General features: G+C 48.4%; 1 protein-coding gene across 10 annotated transcripts in view; it reads right to left on the bottom strand.

Annotated features, from left to right (window-relative positions):
- The window catches only part of TRAPPC9 (trafficking protein particle complex subunit 9), a 582880-nt gene that overhangs the window by 182197 nt on the left and 381267 nt on the right, over positions 1–19416 (bottom strand). For 7 of the 10 annotated variants that reach the window (XM_078071955.1, XM_078071953.1, XM_078071962.1 and 4 more), the window contains one exon: positions 9056–9166. The exons of 2 other annotated variants lie outside the window; for them this stretch is intronic. In XM_078071955.1, the coding sequence (XP_077928081.1) occupies positions 9056–9166 (111 nt within the window). The remainder of the gene's footprint in view (positions 1–9055; positions 9167–19416) is intronic. One more of the 10 variants, XM_078071956.1, reaches the window with a different exon arrangement.

Here is a 19416-nt window from a genome sequence, read left to right as displayed (position 1 = left end):
AGTCTGGCAGGAATGAGAATGTGCAGTAGAAAATAAACACCAACTGAGAATCCATGGATATGCAGAAGAGCAAGACAACTATAGCCAGGAGATCAGGGGGCACAAGGCATGCTGGGTGAGTCCTGCAGGCATCCACTCTGCAAGCCACATCTCTGCTCTCCCAGCCTCGTAGGGGTGGAAGGAGGATGTGGGACACGGGAGGAGGGACATGTTCCCTCTACGGCTGCCTGTCTGTACCTGAGGGATGTCCTTCCACCCCGGGTTCCAACCGGTGCAGCCCAGCAACACGCTTCTCCCCTCTGAGACCCCAGACCTCGGGCATCCCTTAGAGTGCTGGGTATCAGCTCCACGCCCACAGCCCCCAGCTTCTAATAATCCCGACCCCCTGCGTGGGACCCCAGCCCCAGGGACAGTGATGCTTCCTGCAGCTGCTACACCAGAGCCTCCCTGGTGCACTCCACACTCGCAGGCACCTAGTTACAACCTCATGCCTCCGCAACAATTCTTTACATTGAATCCTCTCTGTGGCTTCTGACTCCTGATACATGAGACCTTTCTCGGCCTCCACTTCAGACGCCATTGAGGAGCCAGGGAAATGAGGCTCCAAAGAACAACTAATTACTTGAGCAAAACTCTGGGACAGTCATCTCCCCAAAAAGGAAACACGACCCCTCAAACGCATGCCCTTCACCCAGGCTGAGATGTGCTCCAGCCAAGGTGGCGAGGCTGGTGGGAACTGTTCCCAAGGTGTGACAAAGGGCACTAAAGAGTAACTATTTGCCACCTGGGGAGTCCACTGTGGGTCGCGGGTGGCGCTACGTACTCGACGTGCCTTAACATTAGTATTTGTAACAACCTGTAACAGGCATTACTGTCTCCATTTTAAAGAAAAGTGTTCAGATCTAAAACCATAAAAACCCTAGAAAAGAACACAATCAGCAACCTCTTTGACCTCGGCCGTAGCAACTTCTTCCTAGACACATCTCCAAAGGCAAGTGAAACAAAAGCAAAAATAAACTATTGGGACTTCATCAAAATAAAAAGCTTCTGCACAGCAAAAGGAAACAATCAACAAAATTAAAAGTCAGCCCACGGAATGGGAGAGGATATTTGCAAATGGCATATCTGATAAAGGGTTGGTATCCAAAACCTATGAAGAACTTACAGAACATCCAAAAAATGAATAATCTAATTTAAAAATGGATTTTTTGAACAGACATTTCTCCAAAGAAGATATCCAGATTGCTAACAGACCCATGAAAAGATACTCAACATCACTCGGCATCAGGGAAATACAAATCAAAACCACAATGAGGTACCACCTCAAATGGGTCAGAATGGCTAAAATCAACAACATAAGAAACAATAGGTGTTGGTGAGGATGTGAACAAAGGGGCACCCTCTTACACTGTTGGTGGGAATGCAAGGTGGTACAGCCATTCTGGAAAACAGTACAGAGGTTCCTCAAAAAGTTAAAATTAGAACTACCCTATGACCCAGCAGTTGCACTACTAGGTACTTACCCAAAGAATACAAAAATACTAATTCAAAGGGATATATGCACCCCTGATGTTTATAGCAGCAGCATCTACAGTAGCCAAATTATGGAAGCAGCCTGTGTCCATCGATTGATGAATGGATAAAAATGTAGTGTGTATATATATATATATATATATATACATATATACCCACACATATATATGTATATGGTGTGTGTGTGTATAATGCAACATTATTCAGCTATAAAGAAGAATGAAATCTTCTCATCTGCAACAACATGGATGGAGCTAGAAGGTATTATGCTAAATGAAATAAGCTAGTCAGAAAGACAAATACTATATGATTTCACTCATATGTGGCTTTAAGAAAAAAAAACAAATGAGCAAAGGGAAGAGAGAGAGAAAAATCAGGAAAAAGACTCTTATTTATACAGAACAAACTGACGGTTACCAGAAGGGAGGTAGGTGGGGGATGGCAGAAGCAGGTGATGGGGATGACCACCGCACCAGGGTGATATATGGAAATGTTGAATCATTGTATTATACACCTGAAGCTAATATTACATTGTATGTTAACTACACTGGAATTTAAATACAAGTGACAAAAGTAAAATCAAATAAAGAAAAGCACTTAGAAGTTCACCAACGCCAAACCACTCGCCCAGGACCGCTGAGCCAGCCGGTGGCTGGGCCTGGATACCGGCTGGGGGTGGCCCCAGGTCTGTGCCCACTCTGTCTCGGTCCACGGGACAGAGCAGCTCCAGACCGCCTACAGCCGGGGCAGGGGCACGTGTGAGGACCGGCCACTCCTGCACAGGAGGGAAGACTGGTCAGGAACACAGAACAAAAGCCCACAAGATGCCCCACGTCTGAGGGTTCTGAGGACGAGATAGCTGCATGGGGTATGGATCCAATCCAGTCATCTTTTCCTTTTCTCACAGAAAGGATTTCTCCACCATCTGAGTCAGCAAATGGCTACATGATCCAAGGTGCTGACTCCGCGACCCCACTGTTCCTCCAGGCTGGACTCCAGTGTTTCTCCTTGCTGCCCACCAATCGTCAGGGGCTCCTACCGATTCAAGAGCCGTCCGTGTGTCCAAACTTGAAAACTGCTCCTTACAAGGGAGGCAGAGTGGGGTGGTAGAGGCTGCTCTGGACTAGGGATTGAACACCCCAGTTCCACCATCACTGTCCAGGACCTGCGAAACAGACCTGAGCCTCAGTTTCCCCATCAGTCAGCTGAAAGGACGAGAACATGTCAAGATGCTGTCTCCCTGCTTCTGGAAGCCGCTTCTAAAGGACTCTCCCATATTCCTTCCAGATTGAAAAAGAAAATCCCCAAAGCCCTCTGACTCAGAATGACGGCAGGAGGGACCACCCAGGTCAAGGGCACAGGCTCATCAGGTGCCAGGGGCAGGCTGTGCCACCCTGGATGGAGGATGGGCAGCAAGTATAAATATGGTGGAGGAACGCCCAGCACGAGCACGGGGCTGCACACAATGAGGTGCTCCCTGGATGCCTCACGAGGTTCTTCAGAGCCCGTGAAGGACCTCAACAAGACAAATGAGGTTACGGGCGGCTGAGGGGGGACCAGGTGTGTGAGTTTGGGCTGTTCGAGACGTGGGGACGCAGGAAGCTGCAGTGCAACAGGAACTAAGTCTGCACGGAGATCACCGTCACCCACTTCTGGGGCCAGGCGCTCACTGGCCACAGGCACCCAGGCCGGTCCTCGCCGTGCCATCGCCGTCCCTGCCTCCACGCGCCCGTGAAGACTTCGGTGAGATCACAGCCAAAAGCACTGGGGGAGGAGGGGACCCTGGCAGGCTCCTCGCTGGTCACCTCTCTGAGCCTGTTTCCTCATCTGCTAAGAAGGGATGACGATCAGGGAGGGTGGGCCGCGGGCTGCAGCCCCGCCACAGATTAGCAAGAGATGGGAGGCCCCGAGGGGCCCCCGCCCAGCCCACTCTGCCACGGGGTCAGGATCAAGGCCAAGTTCCAGAGCCACGGAGGTGCAGCTGCCCGCTGGGCATGACAGCCACGTTCAGGTGAGTGCAACGAGGCAGCTCTGCTCCCGGCCAACCAGCCATCAACCTCCCCGGGGAGGGGGCGCTTGGACCCGTTGCTCCCGGGCCCGCTGCGCGGGCAGGGCATCCATGTGATGGAGGGAACAAAACGGGGTAGCTTTAGGCACAGAGTAACATCTATCACCAAAGGTTAAAAAGATGCATACGTAAATGAGGGTGGTCGTGAAACTTAATTTTAATGGTTTGACAATTAAGCAAAAAAAAACACAATAATTATCATCTTAATTGACCAGTAAATCTGCCACTGGCAACATTGTATTTTCTTAAGGAAGCTGATGCTGTTTCACTCAGAAAAGCTTTCTACGGTTTCTGGTCATCTTTTGAAATTAGGCTCCCAGCCTCAAGAGCTGCACACAGCTCCTGGAGACAGGCCCAGTGGTTGACGGGCGGCCCTGGGTTCCAGCGGCAACCACCGCGTGACCCTGGGCAAGCTCCGACCTCTCTTACTCAGAGGCAAAAACAGGCACAGTGCTCACACTTCAACTTCGGCCGTGAGGCGTAAAGATGCTACGGACCGCCAAGTGGTGTGTGCCGCACGCTGCCCTCAGAGGGCAACGATGTTGCCGCACCCGGCTGAGGCTGGCGGACGACGGTTTGAACGTGGCGACGGATGGTGGGGAGCCCCTGGAAACATCATCACTACAGACCGAGCGTCCCGCATCACGTTTGGCAAAAGTGAACTTAACTCATGGTCCCTAATTACAGAATGGATGCACCAGCCACGCCACAGACCCTCCGGAGGGAGAGATGAGTCACTCGTTCCCAGAGGACCTTCTAAGGAAGAGATCAGGAAGGTGAGACAGTACTTTCTACATCCGTTTGCTGAAATGCTGTCGTTTAAGTTGTAAGATTAGAAAGAGATCTCTAAGAAACATGGTAACGAGAGTGGTATTTCTGAGCTAAGAACACGAGCATTCCATCGAGAACCCTTTCCCACCACTCCTGAGAGCACGCTGTCCCTGCACCTGGGCTGCCGTCCCCTTGTACACCAGCCCCAGCTCACTCCTACTCAGTGTCCTGCTCGACATCAGCACCCCTTCCTCCAGGAAGCCTTCCCAGCCACCCCTCAACCGTTTGTGCCAGGTTTCTTCCTGCGTGCTTTCCATGCCCCTCACTGTGCATGCCAGTTGTATGTTTGTGCACCTTTACTCCACACCAACACAGAAGTGCCTCCTTCGCTCACTGGCTCACCTCCTGGCGGGGGCCTGGCACCAGCCCGACGCTCAGGGAACGTGTGGAATGAATTCATAAACACTTTGGATGCCAAGAACCCAGCATGCTTCTCCATCTACCCTTCTTCTGCCGGCCTTCACACTTGACAGTGGACTTCACAGGGCTGGTCACAACTTACCGAAGGCTGCACAGAGTGCAAGGGGGAGAGGAATGGAACCGGTGCTTAACCTTCAGTCACCACTGCAAGCAGAGCCAGGGAGTCAGGCAGATGCAGAGCCCACCAAGTGGGCTGATCTTATACTCAGTTTGCTTAGCCATAAAATGCAGACAAAACCTCCCACAAAAGTACCATGAGGACTCAAGTGCCTTCACTTCCAAACACACAGGCTCAGTAACTTTGCCTTCCATTGCTTCTTCCCCTGGGAAGCATGCTGCTCCTTCGTGCTCCTGAGGACACATGCTCCTGTCCTGGGTGAGATGAGGTCACCCCTTTCTACCAGGAGGGGAGGAGCAGTGCAGGCACCCTAACAACCTAAGAGGACTTGAGTTGGTCCCTCTCCTGGAGTACGGGCCACCCTTGAAAGGAAGTCAAATGCCTCCTGATCCAGGGCTGCCTGGGTTCTGGGAGGAGCAGGAGCAAAGCCTCACGAGTCCCAGGACCGCGGCCTTTCATCCCAGAGCAGGCTGCAGGCTGGGCCATCTCCAGCAGAGCAAGTGCTCCGTCCACCCACTTCCCAGGCAGCAGTGGGAACAGCTCACGCAGGTGGACGGATGAACGAGTCACCGAGCGGCAGAGCCCAACCCTCTTCGGAGCGGCCACGCCTGGCCACCGAGAAGGCTTCTTCAGGAGTGGGCACAGCCTGAGGTGCGCTGGGGACGGCTTCTCATGGGGGAAGGCAAGAGGCAGGAGACTGGTTGAGCTGAGGACTCCGGGAAGGGACAGGGCACTGAGGAGACAGCCTGGGTCCACGGGGACAGCACCCGTGGCCGAGGTCTGCAAGGCGCTTTCCGGTGCTGCCAAGTAAGGTTCAGCCACCTCTGCTTCCTCCGGCAGAACGGTCTGTGAGCACTGGGACGCCCTCCCCAGAGGTAGAGCACGCGTCTGACCTGATCCAGGCAAGGGCAGAGATGTCTGCGCAGAGGAAGGGAAGTACCTCCCTGCGGCCCCACAAACACTGGGCTCCCCGACACTCACCACCGGTTAGCGGGGACAGCAGGACCAGAGCCAGAGATGACTTCTGACCTCTGGTTTACCAGTCCCCCCGCAGGCCAGCAAGATGCCCCATCAGGCTGGCGCCCGGCTGTGGGAGACGCCCGTCACCTCGTCACGCCAGCTCCTGTGCTGGGAGGGGGGGGTCCCCTGTTCACACAGGCCCTGCCGGAGCACCGCAGAACAAGTTCTCCAAGTATCAATATGTACTGGGTGAATACTTCATGAATGAATAAAGAATGTGTGAGCTGGGAGCATAGAGAAATGTGAATTTAAGAAAAAAGGTCAATAATGAGGATGCCTGAAGCCCAAGACTAATTTGTGATTATTTGTGAGATTGCCAACATCATTCAGCCTTCCACCGATGCGAACGATCCAGCTGAGAACAAGTTTAACGATTTATAATTTGTAACAACCGGTTTCATGTCAGTGTCATAAGACGACCAGATTTACGTCCTCTGGGATCTCAGACCACATCAAAACATCTGGACAAAGACGGTGGAGAGCAGCACAGGGCCCAGGCAGCTGTGGGTGGTGGAGACCCCAGGGGCTGCACGCATGCCCTACAAAGGAGCCAGTCCTACGCCAGGCGCCAGACCCTGGGCTTGGCCTCCGAGGCCCACGTGCAGGAGCACAGGAGCCCCCACACAGCAAATCCTCTGCAGGGGCCTAGACAGCGAGATCTCCAGGGGGGAATGCCCCCAAGTCACCGGGCCTCAAGCTTCCGGCTATCAGCCCCAGCAGTCCTGCACTACGGGCCACAGGGCCTGACCCCGCATTCACAGGCATCATTAACAATAAGCGCATTAAATGGCAACACTCTGAAGCAACCTCAGAGTGGATTAGCAACGGAAATGGATAAAGTGGTGTATTCATGCAACAAAATATAAATAGCAGTCGAAAGGAGAGAACTAGATTTATATTTATCTCCAAAGCATAATGCTGATTTAAAGTTATAAAAAGACATATTTTAAAAAAGACATACATGATATAGAACCGCTTGTCATAAAAAACTCTGAAAATAATGTTTGGTTGTAGATATAAATACAATGAAAGTAGCAAAACATGGTATGAATGATTCCATCGCCTCCAGGACCGCAATCCCCCCGAGGAGGGAGGAGAGCGGGAGGAAGATGGGGAGACAGCAAAGAGGGCTGAGCTATTCTTCCACTTATTTTTTCCAACATCGTTTTTTCCCAACGCTTTCTTACGAAAAATGTCAAAGACAATATTGAAAGAATTCTTCCGTGAACACCCGCTATGCCCCTTGCGAGAGTCCGCACCATTAACACTATACTCTACGTGCCTCATCATCAGTCTCTCCGCTTTCCAGCCTCGTCCGTCACTCATCTTAGTTTTCAGCATTCCAGAGACCACTGCCGAGAGCATGCAGTCCTCCCGAAGCCTCCAGTGCCGCAGCTGCACTTAGAGCTCGACACTTGTGCAGTTTTCCTTTGCATGTAAAACCGACTTACAACAAAATGCACAGATCAAGTGCACATGTGCTGAATTTTAGCAAATGCAAACACACGTGCAGCCCACACGCACATATCAGGTTATACCCCAAGACCTCACCTGGAAAACCCCCACGCCACTGTCTGTTCAAACCCCACCCCAAGCTCTCCAGAGGCAAGCAACGCTCTGCTTCTTCCACAGTAGACTAGTTTGCTCCTCTGGGACTTCAGGTGAATGGAGTCCCACGGTACCTGCTTTTCCCAAGGAGGCTCCCTTCACTCAGGGTTCCGTTCCTGGAAGTCACCCTACTGATGTATTAGGAATGCGCTAGGTTTGGGTGCTGAGCATCGTTACATTTGCAGGAAAAATGCCACCCTGTGTTTATCCGCTCTCCCGTAATGGACATCTGGGCTCTATTTTTTGGCTATGAGCATTCTTGTGTAGGTCTTCTTGTGAACAAACACTTAAACTTTTTCTGAATAAATTACCGGAGTTGGAACTGCTGGGCACCAAGTAGGTGTATGTTTAGTTTTGTAAGAAACTGCAGACCCTCTTCAAAGCGGCCGCACGCGTTCACATTCCCGCCGAGGCGCGTGAATTCCGGCTACTGGACCTTCACACCCACACTCGAAACTGGAGGGTCTCTTACTTCAATCATTCTGGTGAGTGTGGAGTGAATATACATTTCCCCCACTGACTCTGTTAATGTTAGCTATTTTTTAACATTTTATTTCCTTAAAATAAGAGAAAGACACAGACAATACAGAGAAGAGAAGGAGGGAGAAAGACAGACAGGAAGAGACACAGAGAGATCCGGGGCAAATAAACGCAAACAAAGGGCTTACGTCTGGGATGCGTGTGCCTGGTTTCTAAAGTGTTTTCTCCACGTGGGAAGTATTTTGCAATTAAAAATAAAAATTGTATTCCACCTCCATCTTATCCCAGCGATAATTCCGTCTCTACAGGCATGCCCCCAACATCCAAGCTGGGCTTGGAGACACAGCGGTGGATCTGGGGAGAGACCAGGCAGACAGGGTGTGCCCGGGGAAGGGGTCCCCCGACCAGAAGAGCTTCTTCCCCAAGTCAGGGAACTCTCCCCGCCTCGGGACACGCCCACGTGGCCTGGCCTCACTCCTGGTCAGCCCTCACTTCCAACTCAGCTCCTGCGAGGCCCGGCCCACGGCTGACTCTGTGCCAGGGCCTGGTAGAGCCACCCTTCTGCCCTCTGGGGAATGGGCTTGGGTGGTGCTGCCCCCTCCCAGAGGTCTGAGCCGTGCCTGCCTGTTTGTGGAATTCCTTCGAGGGACTTCCTACTGATATTGACAGAGGTTCCACAATCAAGGCCAACACTTCCCAGGTAACAGCTTTAAGAACTGAAAAGGGAAGTGTTGCCCAGGTGCCTCGGGGTCCTGAGAGGGGGGGCCTGGAGGCCAGCGCCCCGCTTCCTTAGACGGTTGCCGCTCGGCTTCACCCTGACTTCACACCTGCCTCCAAGTTGAAGCCACTTCAGAATCTTTCACGGAACCTGAATCATGACCGGGGTTCCTGTGAGGGGAGCCAAGCCTGCCTTCCCTCCGGGGTCTCGGAGGGAGGCTTATCGCAGCGCCCCCCAGGCGGGAGGTGGGGACACTCACCGCTGGTACTCGCCGGCGTGCAGGGTGAGCTCCTCGTTGCCGCGGGCGCGGACGGCCAGCTCGTGCTCCGTGGAGTTGAAGACGTCCAGGAGCAGGTGACACTGCCGGCTGCTGCAGAGAGGACAAGAGAGAGCTGAGGGCCTTCTGGAAGCCTAGCAAGAGCAACTGGACGTCTTCTCTTCCCAAAAGACCTCCCACTGCTTGAGGACGGCAGAGGTGCAATTTATCACAAGGGCACGTGCCCCAGACACAAGGATCACACACGCTCACTCGGAGCTAACTGAACTCTGCAAAATGGGTTTGGGCAGCAGATCCTCCCTGGTCCTGGGGACACATGCGTCCAGCCCGGCGTGCCCCTGACAAACCAAGTGGCCCTGGGAAGGTAACCAATCGTTGGCATCACGATGTACTGGCAGTACACCATGTATTGGCAGTTCTCCAAGCCTCGTGTATGTGAGGACTAGAAACCTGACCCGGAAGTAAGACCACCGGGCGGAAAGCACGTGGCACACGGTGCCGATCAACAAACAGTGCGTCCGAGTCATGACCCCAGCAGCAGGTGCCTGCTGCCTTCTGCAGGTATGGAGCAAGGCGCTGGGCGCTGGCACGTGGAGAACCGTATCCCAGGTATGTGTGCGCACCTGCTGTGAGCCCTACACAGACTACACCCTCCTTCTCTGAAGAGCTGTGAAGATACTGCAGGTTTACTCACTCCCACCCTCCTGAAACCTCCACTCCATCACACATCTCTGGTCCAGAAGGTAAACACTAACATACTCAAGCTCCCAGTGCCCCCTGCCACAGGGAGGTCCCCAAAACAAAGTTCCAGCCAATAAGGATAGGCTTCTGGAGGCTTTTTATCCCAAGAAGACCTGTCCCCGAGAGAAGAAGGCGTTCACCCCTCAGGCTCCTTATTCCCTCCCTGCCCACCCTGCCCTGAGACGAACAGGATGCCGAGCAGCTCAGCACCCATCTGGAGGCACGGAGGCTATGGTTCTGAGTAGGGCCAGGAGGGGTCTGGGACGCCATGACGTCTTCGGTAGCTGAAGTGGCCCCTCAGAGTCCCTGGCCCTCCGGACTCATCAACTACACGTGCAGAACAAACCCCAACCACACACGCATCGTCCGTGCTAGTCCCCATTTGATAGACTCCCGTTACAGTTGGAAGGTTGCCTAAAGCTCAGCCAGTGTCTTAAATATCACGTACCCCAGCGGGCACAAGGCAAGCAATCAGTAAGTGTGTGCTGATCCGGATGGGACAGCCCTACCCATGACCAGAGCAGACACAGAAGTCAGCAACGGACGCAGAGGCCATTCTGGAGCAGGGCGAGTACTTCCTCACAGGGAAAAGAAAGACTCAGAAAAGGATCTGTGCACTGGGTCTCCTCCAGCTTACTGTGTCTTCAGAACATGACCCTCCCGAGGGCATCTCAATTCTCAAATTTACTTCTCAAGGCTTTGTCGGAGCAAAGGGAGGGAGGAGGGCAAATGGCCCCGTGTGCTGGGGTTGCCGGCTCTTCATTTCATCTCGACGCCCTCGAGGCTTCCTCCCCAGACCCGCGCACAGGTAAGGAAAGTGATGCTCAGCACATGGCCACAGCACCAGTAAGGTGACCGACACCGCAGACTCAGAACTCAAAATCCTGTGCTTTTCATGTAGATGGAAACAAACGTTCCGAACCTTGTGGTCTGCTCTTTCCAGGGAAGGGAACTGAGGTGGAGAAGCGGGCAGTGCCCTGGCAGAGCACACGCACACACGAGCACACGCCCATCATCACCATCAGAGGCCACAGGGCATCTGTAAACGCCGACTGTTCAAGATGTGAACACATAACCCACGTGCAGGGGAGGAAGGTAGGGCAGCAGCTCTCTCGTTTCTGCTGCTCACTGCTGTGAGGTGTTGCATCACACGTCCTCAGAAAAGCAGGCTCACGCTGGTTGATTCTAGGTTCTTTGGGTGGGAGTGTTTCCCCCAGAGGTTCAGCACTTGGAAAATATTCATTAGCTCTGACAGCTGCGTACAAGAGGCCTCTTCACTCGGCTCACAGAAAAATGAGCTTTCAAGAATGAAGATCTATTCTGCCTTTGTCATAACTTCATGAAATCTTTAATCACAGCAAAATCTTTCATCAGGAATGGGAATTCGTAAAACATTTATCAGAGGAGGAAAACTGAAGTGATTTTTAAAAGCAGGGAAGAAAAGACTCAAATATATGTTGTTTTCACTCACAGAATGTAACAGCTAGAAAACTGCACAGGAATGAGCAACAGAACATCACACTTTTTTGTCCTCTATTTCTTCTGACTCACTGAGTGTGGGGGCCTCCTGATCCAGTGTTTCTGTTCCTCCTAATTGTTGGCATCACGATGTACTGGCAGATCTCTGCTTTCTATCCATCGCTCATAAATTAATTCCCTTTCCTAAACTCCAAAAGGAGCATTTTGTACCCACCATAATGTCTTTTACTCTCTGTATCTTTCTGCATCACTTTGGATGATCTTCTTAAGTTTTATACTCCATCTGAGCTTACCGTTACTTTTAATTCTAGCTTACTTTGTTTTGTTTTGTTTTTTTTCTGGTTCCATCCTTCTGAAGTATAGGGAAACCCAGGAAAGCTTCCTGGAAGAACTAGATTGGAGCAAGTCTTAGAAGGACAGGCCCACCTGCCTGGGAAGGGGACGATGATGTCCAGGCAAAGAGAGCGGTGCCTGTGAACCCACCTCCATCGAGTACGTGTGCACTGCCTCCTCTGTTGAGAACTGGGAGCTGTGTTAGTTCCTCTAACAAACACAACACCTCCTGAGCACTGCTATGTGCCAGGGACCATGCCAGGCTCTGGGAATGTGGAGGCGAACAAGAAAAATGGATCGTCACTTTCATGGAAATCACACTCTTGTGACGAGAGAAGCCTGGGAAAGATGAGGTGAGTTTACAAAATAAAATGTTTAGTCACTTTGTAAAGTGAGGCAAAATACATTCTAAAGGTTGTTAAATAGCAGGTAAAGAAACATCCATACAGCCAATAACATTTTTTTTTTAAAGATTTTATTTATTTATTTGACAGAGAGAGAGAGAGAGAGACAGCGAGAGAGGGAACGCAAGCAGGGGGAGTGGGAGAGGGAGAAGCAGGCTTCCCGCCGAGCAGGGAGCCCGATATGGGGCTCGATCCCAGGACCCTGGGATCATGACCTGAGCTGAAGGCAGGTGCTTAACAACTGAGCCACCCAGGCGCCCCCAGCCAATAACATTCTTATATATCAACTAAAAGCAGTTATAAAAGACTTTTTCAAGAAAATATATTTATAATAAGAATGCATTTAGGAATAAATCTTTTTAAAAATGTTTGCAGAATGTTTATGGAGAATAGTTTTAAAGTTTTTGGTAATGGTATGAAAGACAATGAATAAACACAGAAATGTATTATGCTCAAGGATGGGAAGACAATATGTTTAAATAAGTCACCTCTTTTGAAATGTCTATAAATTCAATGAAACTCAATACAAAATCCCAACAGTTTCAGTCAAAAAGTTGACACACTGATTCTAAAATTTATATGTAAGACCAAAGGGCCAAGAACATACAGAACAATGGTCAGGAAGATGTTTGAAAAGGACTTGGCCAACCAGATGTCAAGAGCTGTTATAAAGCTGTAGTAATGAAGGCACTGCTCGGGGCAAGGATGCATAAATACATGGGAAAAAACAGCCTAAAACAGATCCATGAATATAAGGCAACTAGATATACGACTGAAGTAGCAGTACTGGTTAATGAGAAGATTCAATAAATAGTGCTGGTACATATGATTAGGCAGACACACAGAGAAATGATATCCCTACCTCACACCAAAACAAAAATAAATTTCAAATAGATTGAATAACTAAATGTTAAACAAAATAAATTTCAAATAGAGCATATAACTAAATGTCTAAATCCTTTAGAAGAAAATATAGGTAAACCTAAATCCAAACATATCAAGAATTACATTAAATATAAATGGCCTAAACATTATAATTAATAGAGACTGTCAGAAAAGACTAAGAAAACAAGATTGAACCATATGTTACCTAGAATAAATCCACTTTAAATATAATGATATAGATAGGCTAAAAGTACAAGAATGGAAAAAATATGCCAAACAAACTAATTATAAAAACAAAACAAAACCCTGGAGTATTATATTAGTATTAGATACTTCAGGGTATACTTTCAGAGCAGGGAAAATAAGCAGAGATAAAGAGGTAAGTCATATAATGATAAAAGCATTAATTCACCAAGAATACATAGTAATTCTTAACATAAATCCACCTAGCTACAGAAGCTTCAAAAATACATGAAGAAAAAACTGAGAGAACTGAAAGGAGAAATGCACACAATCACAGAGTTGAAGACTTCACTCCTCTCTTAGCAATTTGACACAGCAAGTAGACACAAAGCAGCAAGGGTATAGAAGAAACAACCCCATCAACCACCTGGATCTGACTGACACTGACAGAACATTCCATCCAACAGCAACAGAACACACATACTTCTCAAGCATTCAGCAACATTCACCAGGAGATAGACCCTATTCTAGGCCATGAAAAAAAATTCCTAATGAAAACTATGTTCACAAAAGCACTATACAAAGGTATTTATAGCAGCTCTATTCATAATCACAAAAAGCTAGGAGCAATCCAAAATGTCCTTCAGCTAGTGAGAGAATTCACAAACTAGGGTATACCTATACAGTGGAAATCTCCTCAGCAATAAAAAAAAAAATCAAACTATTGATATATTCAACAATACGGGATAGACCTCAAAATCAATGAGGTCAGTGAAAAACCTCACTTTCAAAAGTTTATATATAGCATGATTCCATTTATATAACATTCTGGGAAAGTCAAGACCGAGATGGAGAACAGATCAGTGGTCACCTGTTCAGGAGTGGGGCAGGGTAAGATTATAAGGGGTAGTACGAGGAACAAATTTTTGGGGGGGTGATAGAACTGTTTTTTATCCTGATTGTGGTAAATACATAAACCTGCAAATGACTTAGAACTCATAAAACTGTACACCAGAAAGTCAATTTTATTGTATGTCAATTTACATTTTTTTAATTGATGCAATTAAAAACTTAACATCATGATGAGTCTGATGAGCCTTAGTGCATAAAATCTGTTGTGAATACAAGTTTCGTAGCTTGATGGCTGTAACGTCTTAAGCAAGTCATTTAATTTCTGAGCCTCAGTTTCCCCAAGGGGGACAAGAATGCCTTTATCATAAAATTATGAGGAGGCTCTAATGGAAAAATAGGTGAAAGTGCCTTGTTAAACTACAAGGAGGAAAAAACTCAAGCAGAGTACTACACAGACATGAGAGGTGGTGCTTTTATCAGCTCGGTAGCTGTCAGAGGCACAGCAAAGGGAAAGCACACAACCCTGCCAACAGAGCAATCCCGCCTAATTATTCAATATTGACTCAGCTCAAAGTGAGCATGAGAAATTCCCAAGCCAAGGTCTGAGTCTATCTAAAAACCGTCATGCCTCCACCAGAAAGTAAGTGGGGCTCTTGCTCTCCTCAATCCTTCAGAATCTGGGCAATATCTCTGGGGCTGCCCAGGCTCCAAACGTTAATGCTCAGTCATCCCAAGGAATGCAGTCAAGTGAGCAAACCCAAAACCAAAACATGCAGGGATGGCCACATACACTGGTGGCCAAATTCATGTGGTCTTTTATCAAAATTCTACAAGCCTTATTTTCTCAATCTGTCTTTTCAGAAAAAAAAAAAAAAAAAAAGTCCCCAGTTTGAGTATGGCATGAAGTATCTCTGTTTCTAACTTTTCAGTTAGTAAGTTCTTAAATACTGTTTTAAAAACTTCCCTATAAGAGAAGCAATTTGGGATGGTCATAATTACAAAGACACAGAATAATAAATGTCACCAAGACTGTGCAGAAACTGGAACCCTCAAATACAAATGCAAAATGATGCAGCCACTTTGCATAACAGTCTGGCAGTTCCCTAAATGATTAAATATAGAGTTACTGTATGATCCAATAATTCCACTCCTAGGTATACCCAGGAGAAATAAAAACAATGTCCACACAAAAACTTGTACATAAATATTCAAAACAGTATTATTCCTAATGGCCCCAAAATGGAATCAACCCAAATGTCCATCAACTAATGAATGGACCAACAAAATGGAGGATATCCACATAATGGAATATTATTCAGCTCTAAAAACGAAAAGCATGATGATACTTCACTATGGGCGAACCTTGAAAACATTATGCTAAGAGAAAGAAGACAGTCACATACTGTGTAATTCCAGTTCTATAAACCATTTAGACCAGACAAATCTGCAGAGACAGAGAAGAGATTTGCAGTTGTCTGGGATGGGGGATAGGAGTCACTGGTAATGGGTACAGGGCTTCTTTTGGGAGGATGGGAAGTTCTAAATTTAGACTGTGGTGATGACTAAACAACTCTGAATCTACTAAAAACACTAAATTACAGTTTAAATGGGGGGACTGTATGGTATGTAAAGGATGTTTCAATAAAGATGCTTAAATAGAAAGCAACCATTTGAGAGGCTGAGCGCTCCAAGAAACATGCTCATGGCTCGGTCACAGCACCGTTTCATCTTCCAACAGACCAGCACCGCACCACAGCGGCTGTGAAGACCCCACCACTCAGTGTCCGTTCCATCGCCTAATCTGTACTCATAAGACCCCACGGGTAAGAGACAGGAGCGAGAAGAGTGTGAGACAGCCTCGGGTGACTGTCACCAGGTATGTGAGCTGGGCACGTCAAGACACCTGTGCCTCACAAAGATAACGCATAATGATGAGCACGTCCAATGTGGCTTTTCATTTTCTGGGAATGATGACAAGCTGAATTCAAACAGGATTGCTTATAGAAAAGTACTTGCAAATAACTACCTGAAATCACTTCATGCGTCACCATTTGAGATTCACTTTACAATGATTAAACAAACCAGGAAAACTTTAAAAATGCAAAATGCAAGAATTCTAAACATAAGGTTGCAAAGAAACTTTGGCCAACTGTGCTTTTATAGCATCTACCTTTACTCATATGTTCAATCCCTAAATCAAACATGACGTAAGCACTTTTTTTAAAAGATTTTTTTTATTTATTTGAGAGAGAGCACATGAGCAGGGGGAGAGAGAGAGGGAGAAGCAGACTCCCCGCGGAGCAGGGAGCCCGACACCAAGCTCCATCTCAGGACCCCAAGATCACGACCGGAGCCGAAGGCAGATGCTCAACCGACTGAGCCACCCAGGCGCCCCGTGACATAGGCACTATTAACTGAAGTTTGTAAATGACACTTTTAAAATATATTAGTGTATATTATCTGTTAAATAGAAAAACTTTAACTGTCTTTAGTATAAGTATAGTGTTATAAAATGAACAACAATATGCAACATTTAATGATATAGTCATCTATGATAAAATATGGATCACTTAAAACTATTGATTTTAATAATAGTTTACGTATCAGTAAGACATAAAAGTCCACTCAAGATACACCTGTGAGCAGAAACAGAAAACTGGGAGGAAGTCCCTGGGAGGTGGTGCACCCGGAACCAGACAGCATGAACTACGGAGTCAGCGTCAGTCTCGATGTTATTATGTCCAGCTGCTCTGGCCCACGACAGGCTCGGTCCCACCTCCTGGCCTCTATAGGTCTGTAGTCTGTTAGTAGCTGGAAAGACGATGGAAGGTGTGCTCATCATTTCAGAGGACGCAAGCCAACAGCTGTTGGGGGGAGGGGTGGATGAAGCTCCCTCTACCCTGACGTGCTAACTACTGACGGCCACGGCACCTGGAGGCACGGGGGCTGTGTGTGGTGGGCAACACCGGCCAGACAGGTTCTTCAAGAAGCAAGGCAGCCCTCCTCACGGCCCCCGGGCACTCCGCACAGCACTCCGCACAGCACTCCGCACAGCCCGGCCTTGGGGACTCCCAGGGAGGTGGCGCAGAGGCAGTGGCGGGCTGCCCTGTCTCATGGCCCGCACACATGGGTTCACTGGCTGGACCACCCTCTGCGTCTCTCACGAGGCAACAAGGCGAGTCCCCCACCCTGGGCTTGACCATCCTCCTGGAGGATCTGAGATGGGAAGCAACCACCAAGAGCAGTGTCTGAACGATACGAGCCCCCCGGAGGGAGGAGGGCCACCCCTGCTGCAGACGGAGCAGGGCTCTCCTGGGCACGGACACCAGAGTGAGCAGGACGCACACTCTCTAGAAGGCCTTTATTTGGGAACCAGTCCTCTCATGGCCTACTACATCTCGTTGACATTAAATACCTTGCTATAACCTGTAAGTTGAAAAAAAATTGCCAAGTTCATTAAATATTACAAAGGAGTCTTAATTTGGCACTTAAAGTAATTCTTTTCAATATTTATTTTCTACATTTCCCAACTGCAGACCTATTTTATATCCTACTGGGGAAGATGGGATGTGGGCTGCACGGGATCACCCTGTACATTTTTTGCAACTTCCTGTGAATCTATAACTATTTCAAAATAAATTGAAAAAACACTGACATGGGGTCCGAATCAGACCAACAGAATTCCAAACATCATTTCATCTTGTGTCATCTCAGAAGAGGAGGAGGAAAGAGTCTTTTGCTCCCTAGGTGTAACTGGTCATAAAGACTCATGTGCGGAAGATGAAGCTGCTCTCTGGGGCTTGCTGGGCAGGCGGGGCCAAGCCAGGCTAAGACACACCCCATCAGCAGCCGCTGAGATCCACACCAGCGCCCCACCGTGCCTCTGGGTGTGCCCCCCTCTGGCCATTGCTTCCCATCACAGGGGATGACAGAACTGTCCTGTCCCCACGTCCCCCAAAAAACTCCTGTCGTACCTCCTGTAACCATCCTCAAAGTTCACACCACGCACTGTTCACATCCCCAGTGTGATATTTATTTAACAATTCCATTGAGTACTGACTGCTTATTTTATTGGCTAGGTGCTACCGAGACAGCGGTGAGCCCAGAAGCGCTCGCCTTCAGGGACCTGGCGGTAAGGTGGGAACAGGCAGACAGACCGCTCACATATGTTGAGGGGAGGGACATCCCAAGGAAGCCGGTAGGGCCTGCTGCAGCAAGGTCGTTACGTGTTCAGGTGACCGACTCATCCCTTCATCCCTACAATCTGGCACACAGTTGGAACATGCACGTGCACACACAAGCAAGAAAATGCCAACCAACCCTTTGCAATGATCTACCTCCTGTCAGCACTACCTTAGTACTTGAGAGACATTTTTAAAACCTTACCACAACTCTGCAAGATCAATGTTATCTCTGTCTCAAGCTAAAGCAATAGAAATGATTTGCTCAAGACCACAGTGCAAATAAGCAGTAGAATCAAAATTTGAAATCAGATACAGGTACATTTCCTTCTGAATCCTGGTGCTTGTTAAAATTCTAAATTCTTGTTAACTTAAGACCAACTTAATAAATAAATGTAGCGGGGCGCCTGGGTGGCTCAGTTGGTTAAGCGACTGCCTTCGGCTCAGGTCATGATCCTGGAGTCCCGGGATCGAGTCCCACATCGGGTTCCCTGCTCAGCGGGGAGTCTACTTCTCCCTCTGGCCCTCCCCCTCTCATGCTCTCTCTCTCTCATTCTCTCTCTCAAATAAATAAATAAAATCTTTAAAAAAAAAAAAAAAAAAAAATAAATAAATAAATAAATAAATAAATAAATGTAGCAACTTGAAAAAGATCTACCATGATAAAACCCAACATTAAGATTGCTTTTATTATGGGTCTGTGAGCACATGTTCCCCACAGAGTTGAGCTGTCTTACCCCATGGGGGGAAATGGAATTTTTCTAAATGGTCAGGGATAAGTGCTGCGATGTGTCAAGTGGTATGATTTCTATTAATAATGTAATAATGATTACACCCTACGCCCTGCTCAGAGGAGAGTATTTTTCACATAGCTCCGAGCAGCAATGTATGAGATTGGATCATTTATTTTAACAGGCTAGAAAGAAATTGCTCCTCAGGCGAGAAGGCTGGGCACTGAGACAGGGGCGGCATGGCCCAATCCATTTCAATCTGGTCCCTGACAACATACCAGCCAGCTTTGTGAATCTCAAAGTAATTGATCTCCTAAATAAAAGTCAGCTGAGACCTATGTACACCCGTGAGGGAGAAGCGGGGAGAAGAGCCATGAAATTCCACCCCCATCTACACTGTGCTTTGGTGTCAAGAACGCACCTGCCTCCTGTCATAACATGCTTCTACCCTCAGCCCAGTGAGGCGAGCAGGGCCACGGGGAGAGCTCCAGTCAGGGGCAGGAAGGCGGACCTGGGAGAGCTGGCTGCCTCCAAAGACAGGGGGGTGGGGGGGT

This window comes from Halichoerus grypus, chromosome 5 (genome assembly GCF_964656455.1).
Source record: "Halichoerus grypus chromosome 5, mHalGry1.hap1.1, whole genome shotgun sequence".
Lineage (NCBI taxonomy): Eukaryota > Metazoa > Chordata > Mammalia > Carnivora > Phocidae > Halichoerus > Halichoerus grypus.
The sequence above is the reverse complement of the archived record's forward strand: the minus strand, read 5'-3'. Positions and strand labels throughout refer to the sequence as shown.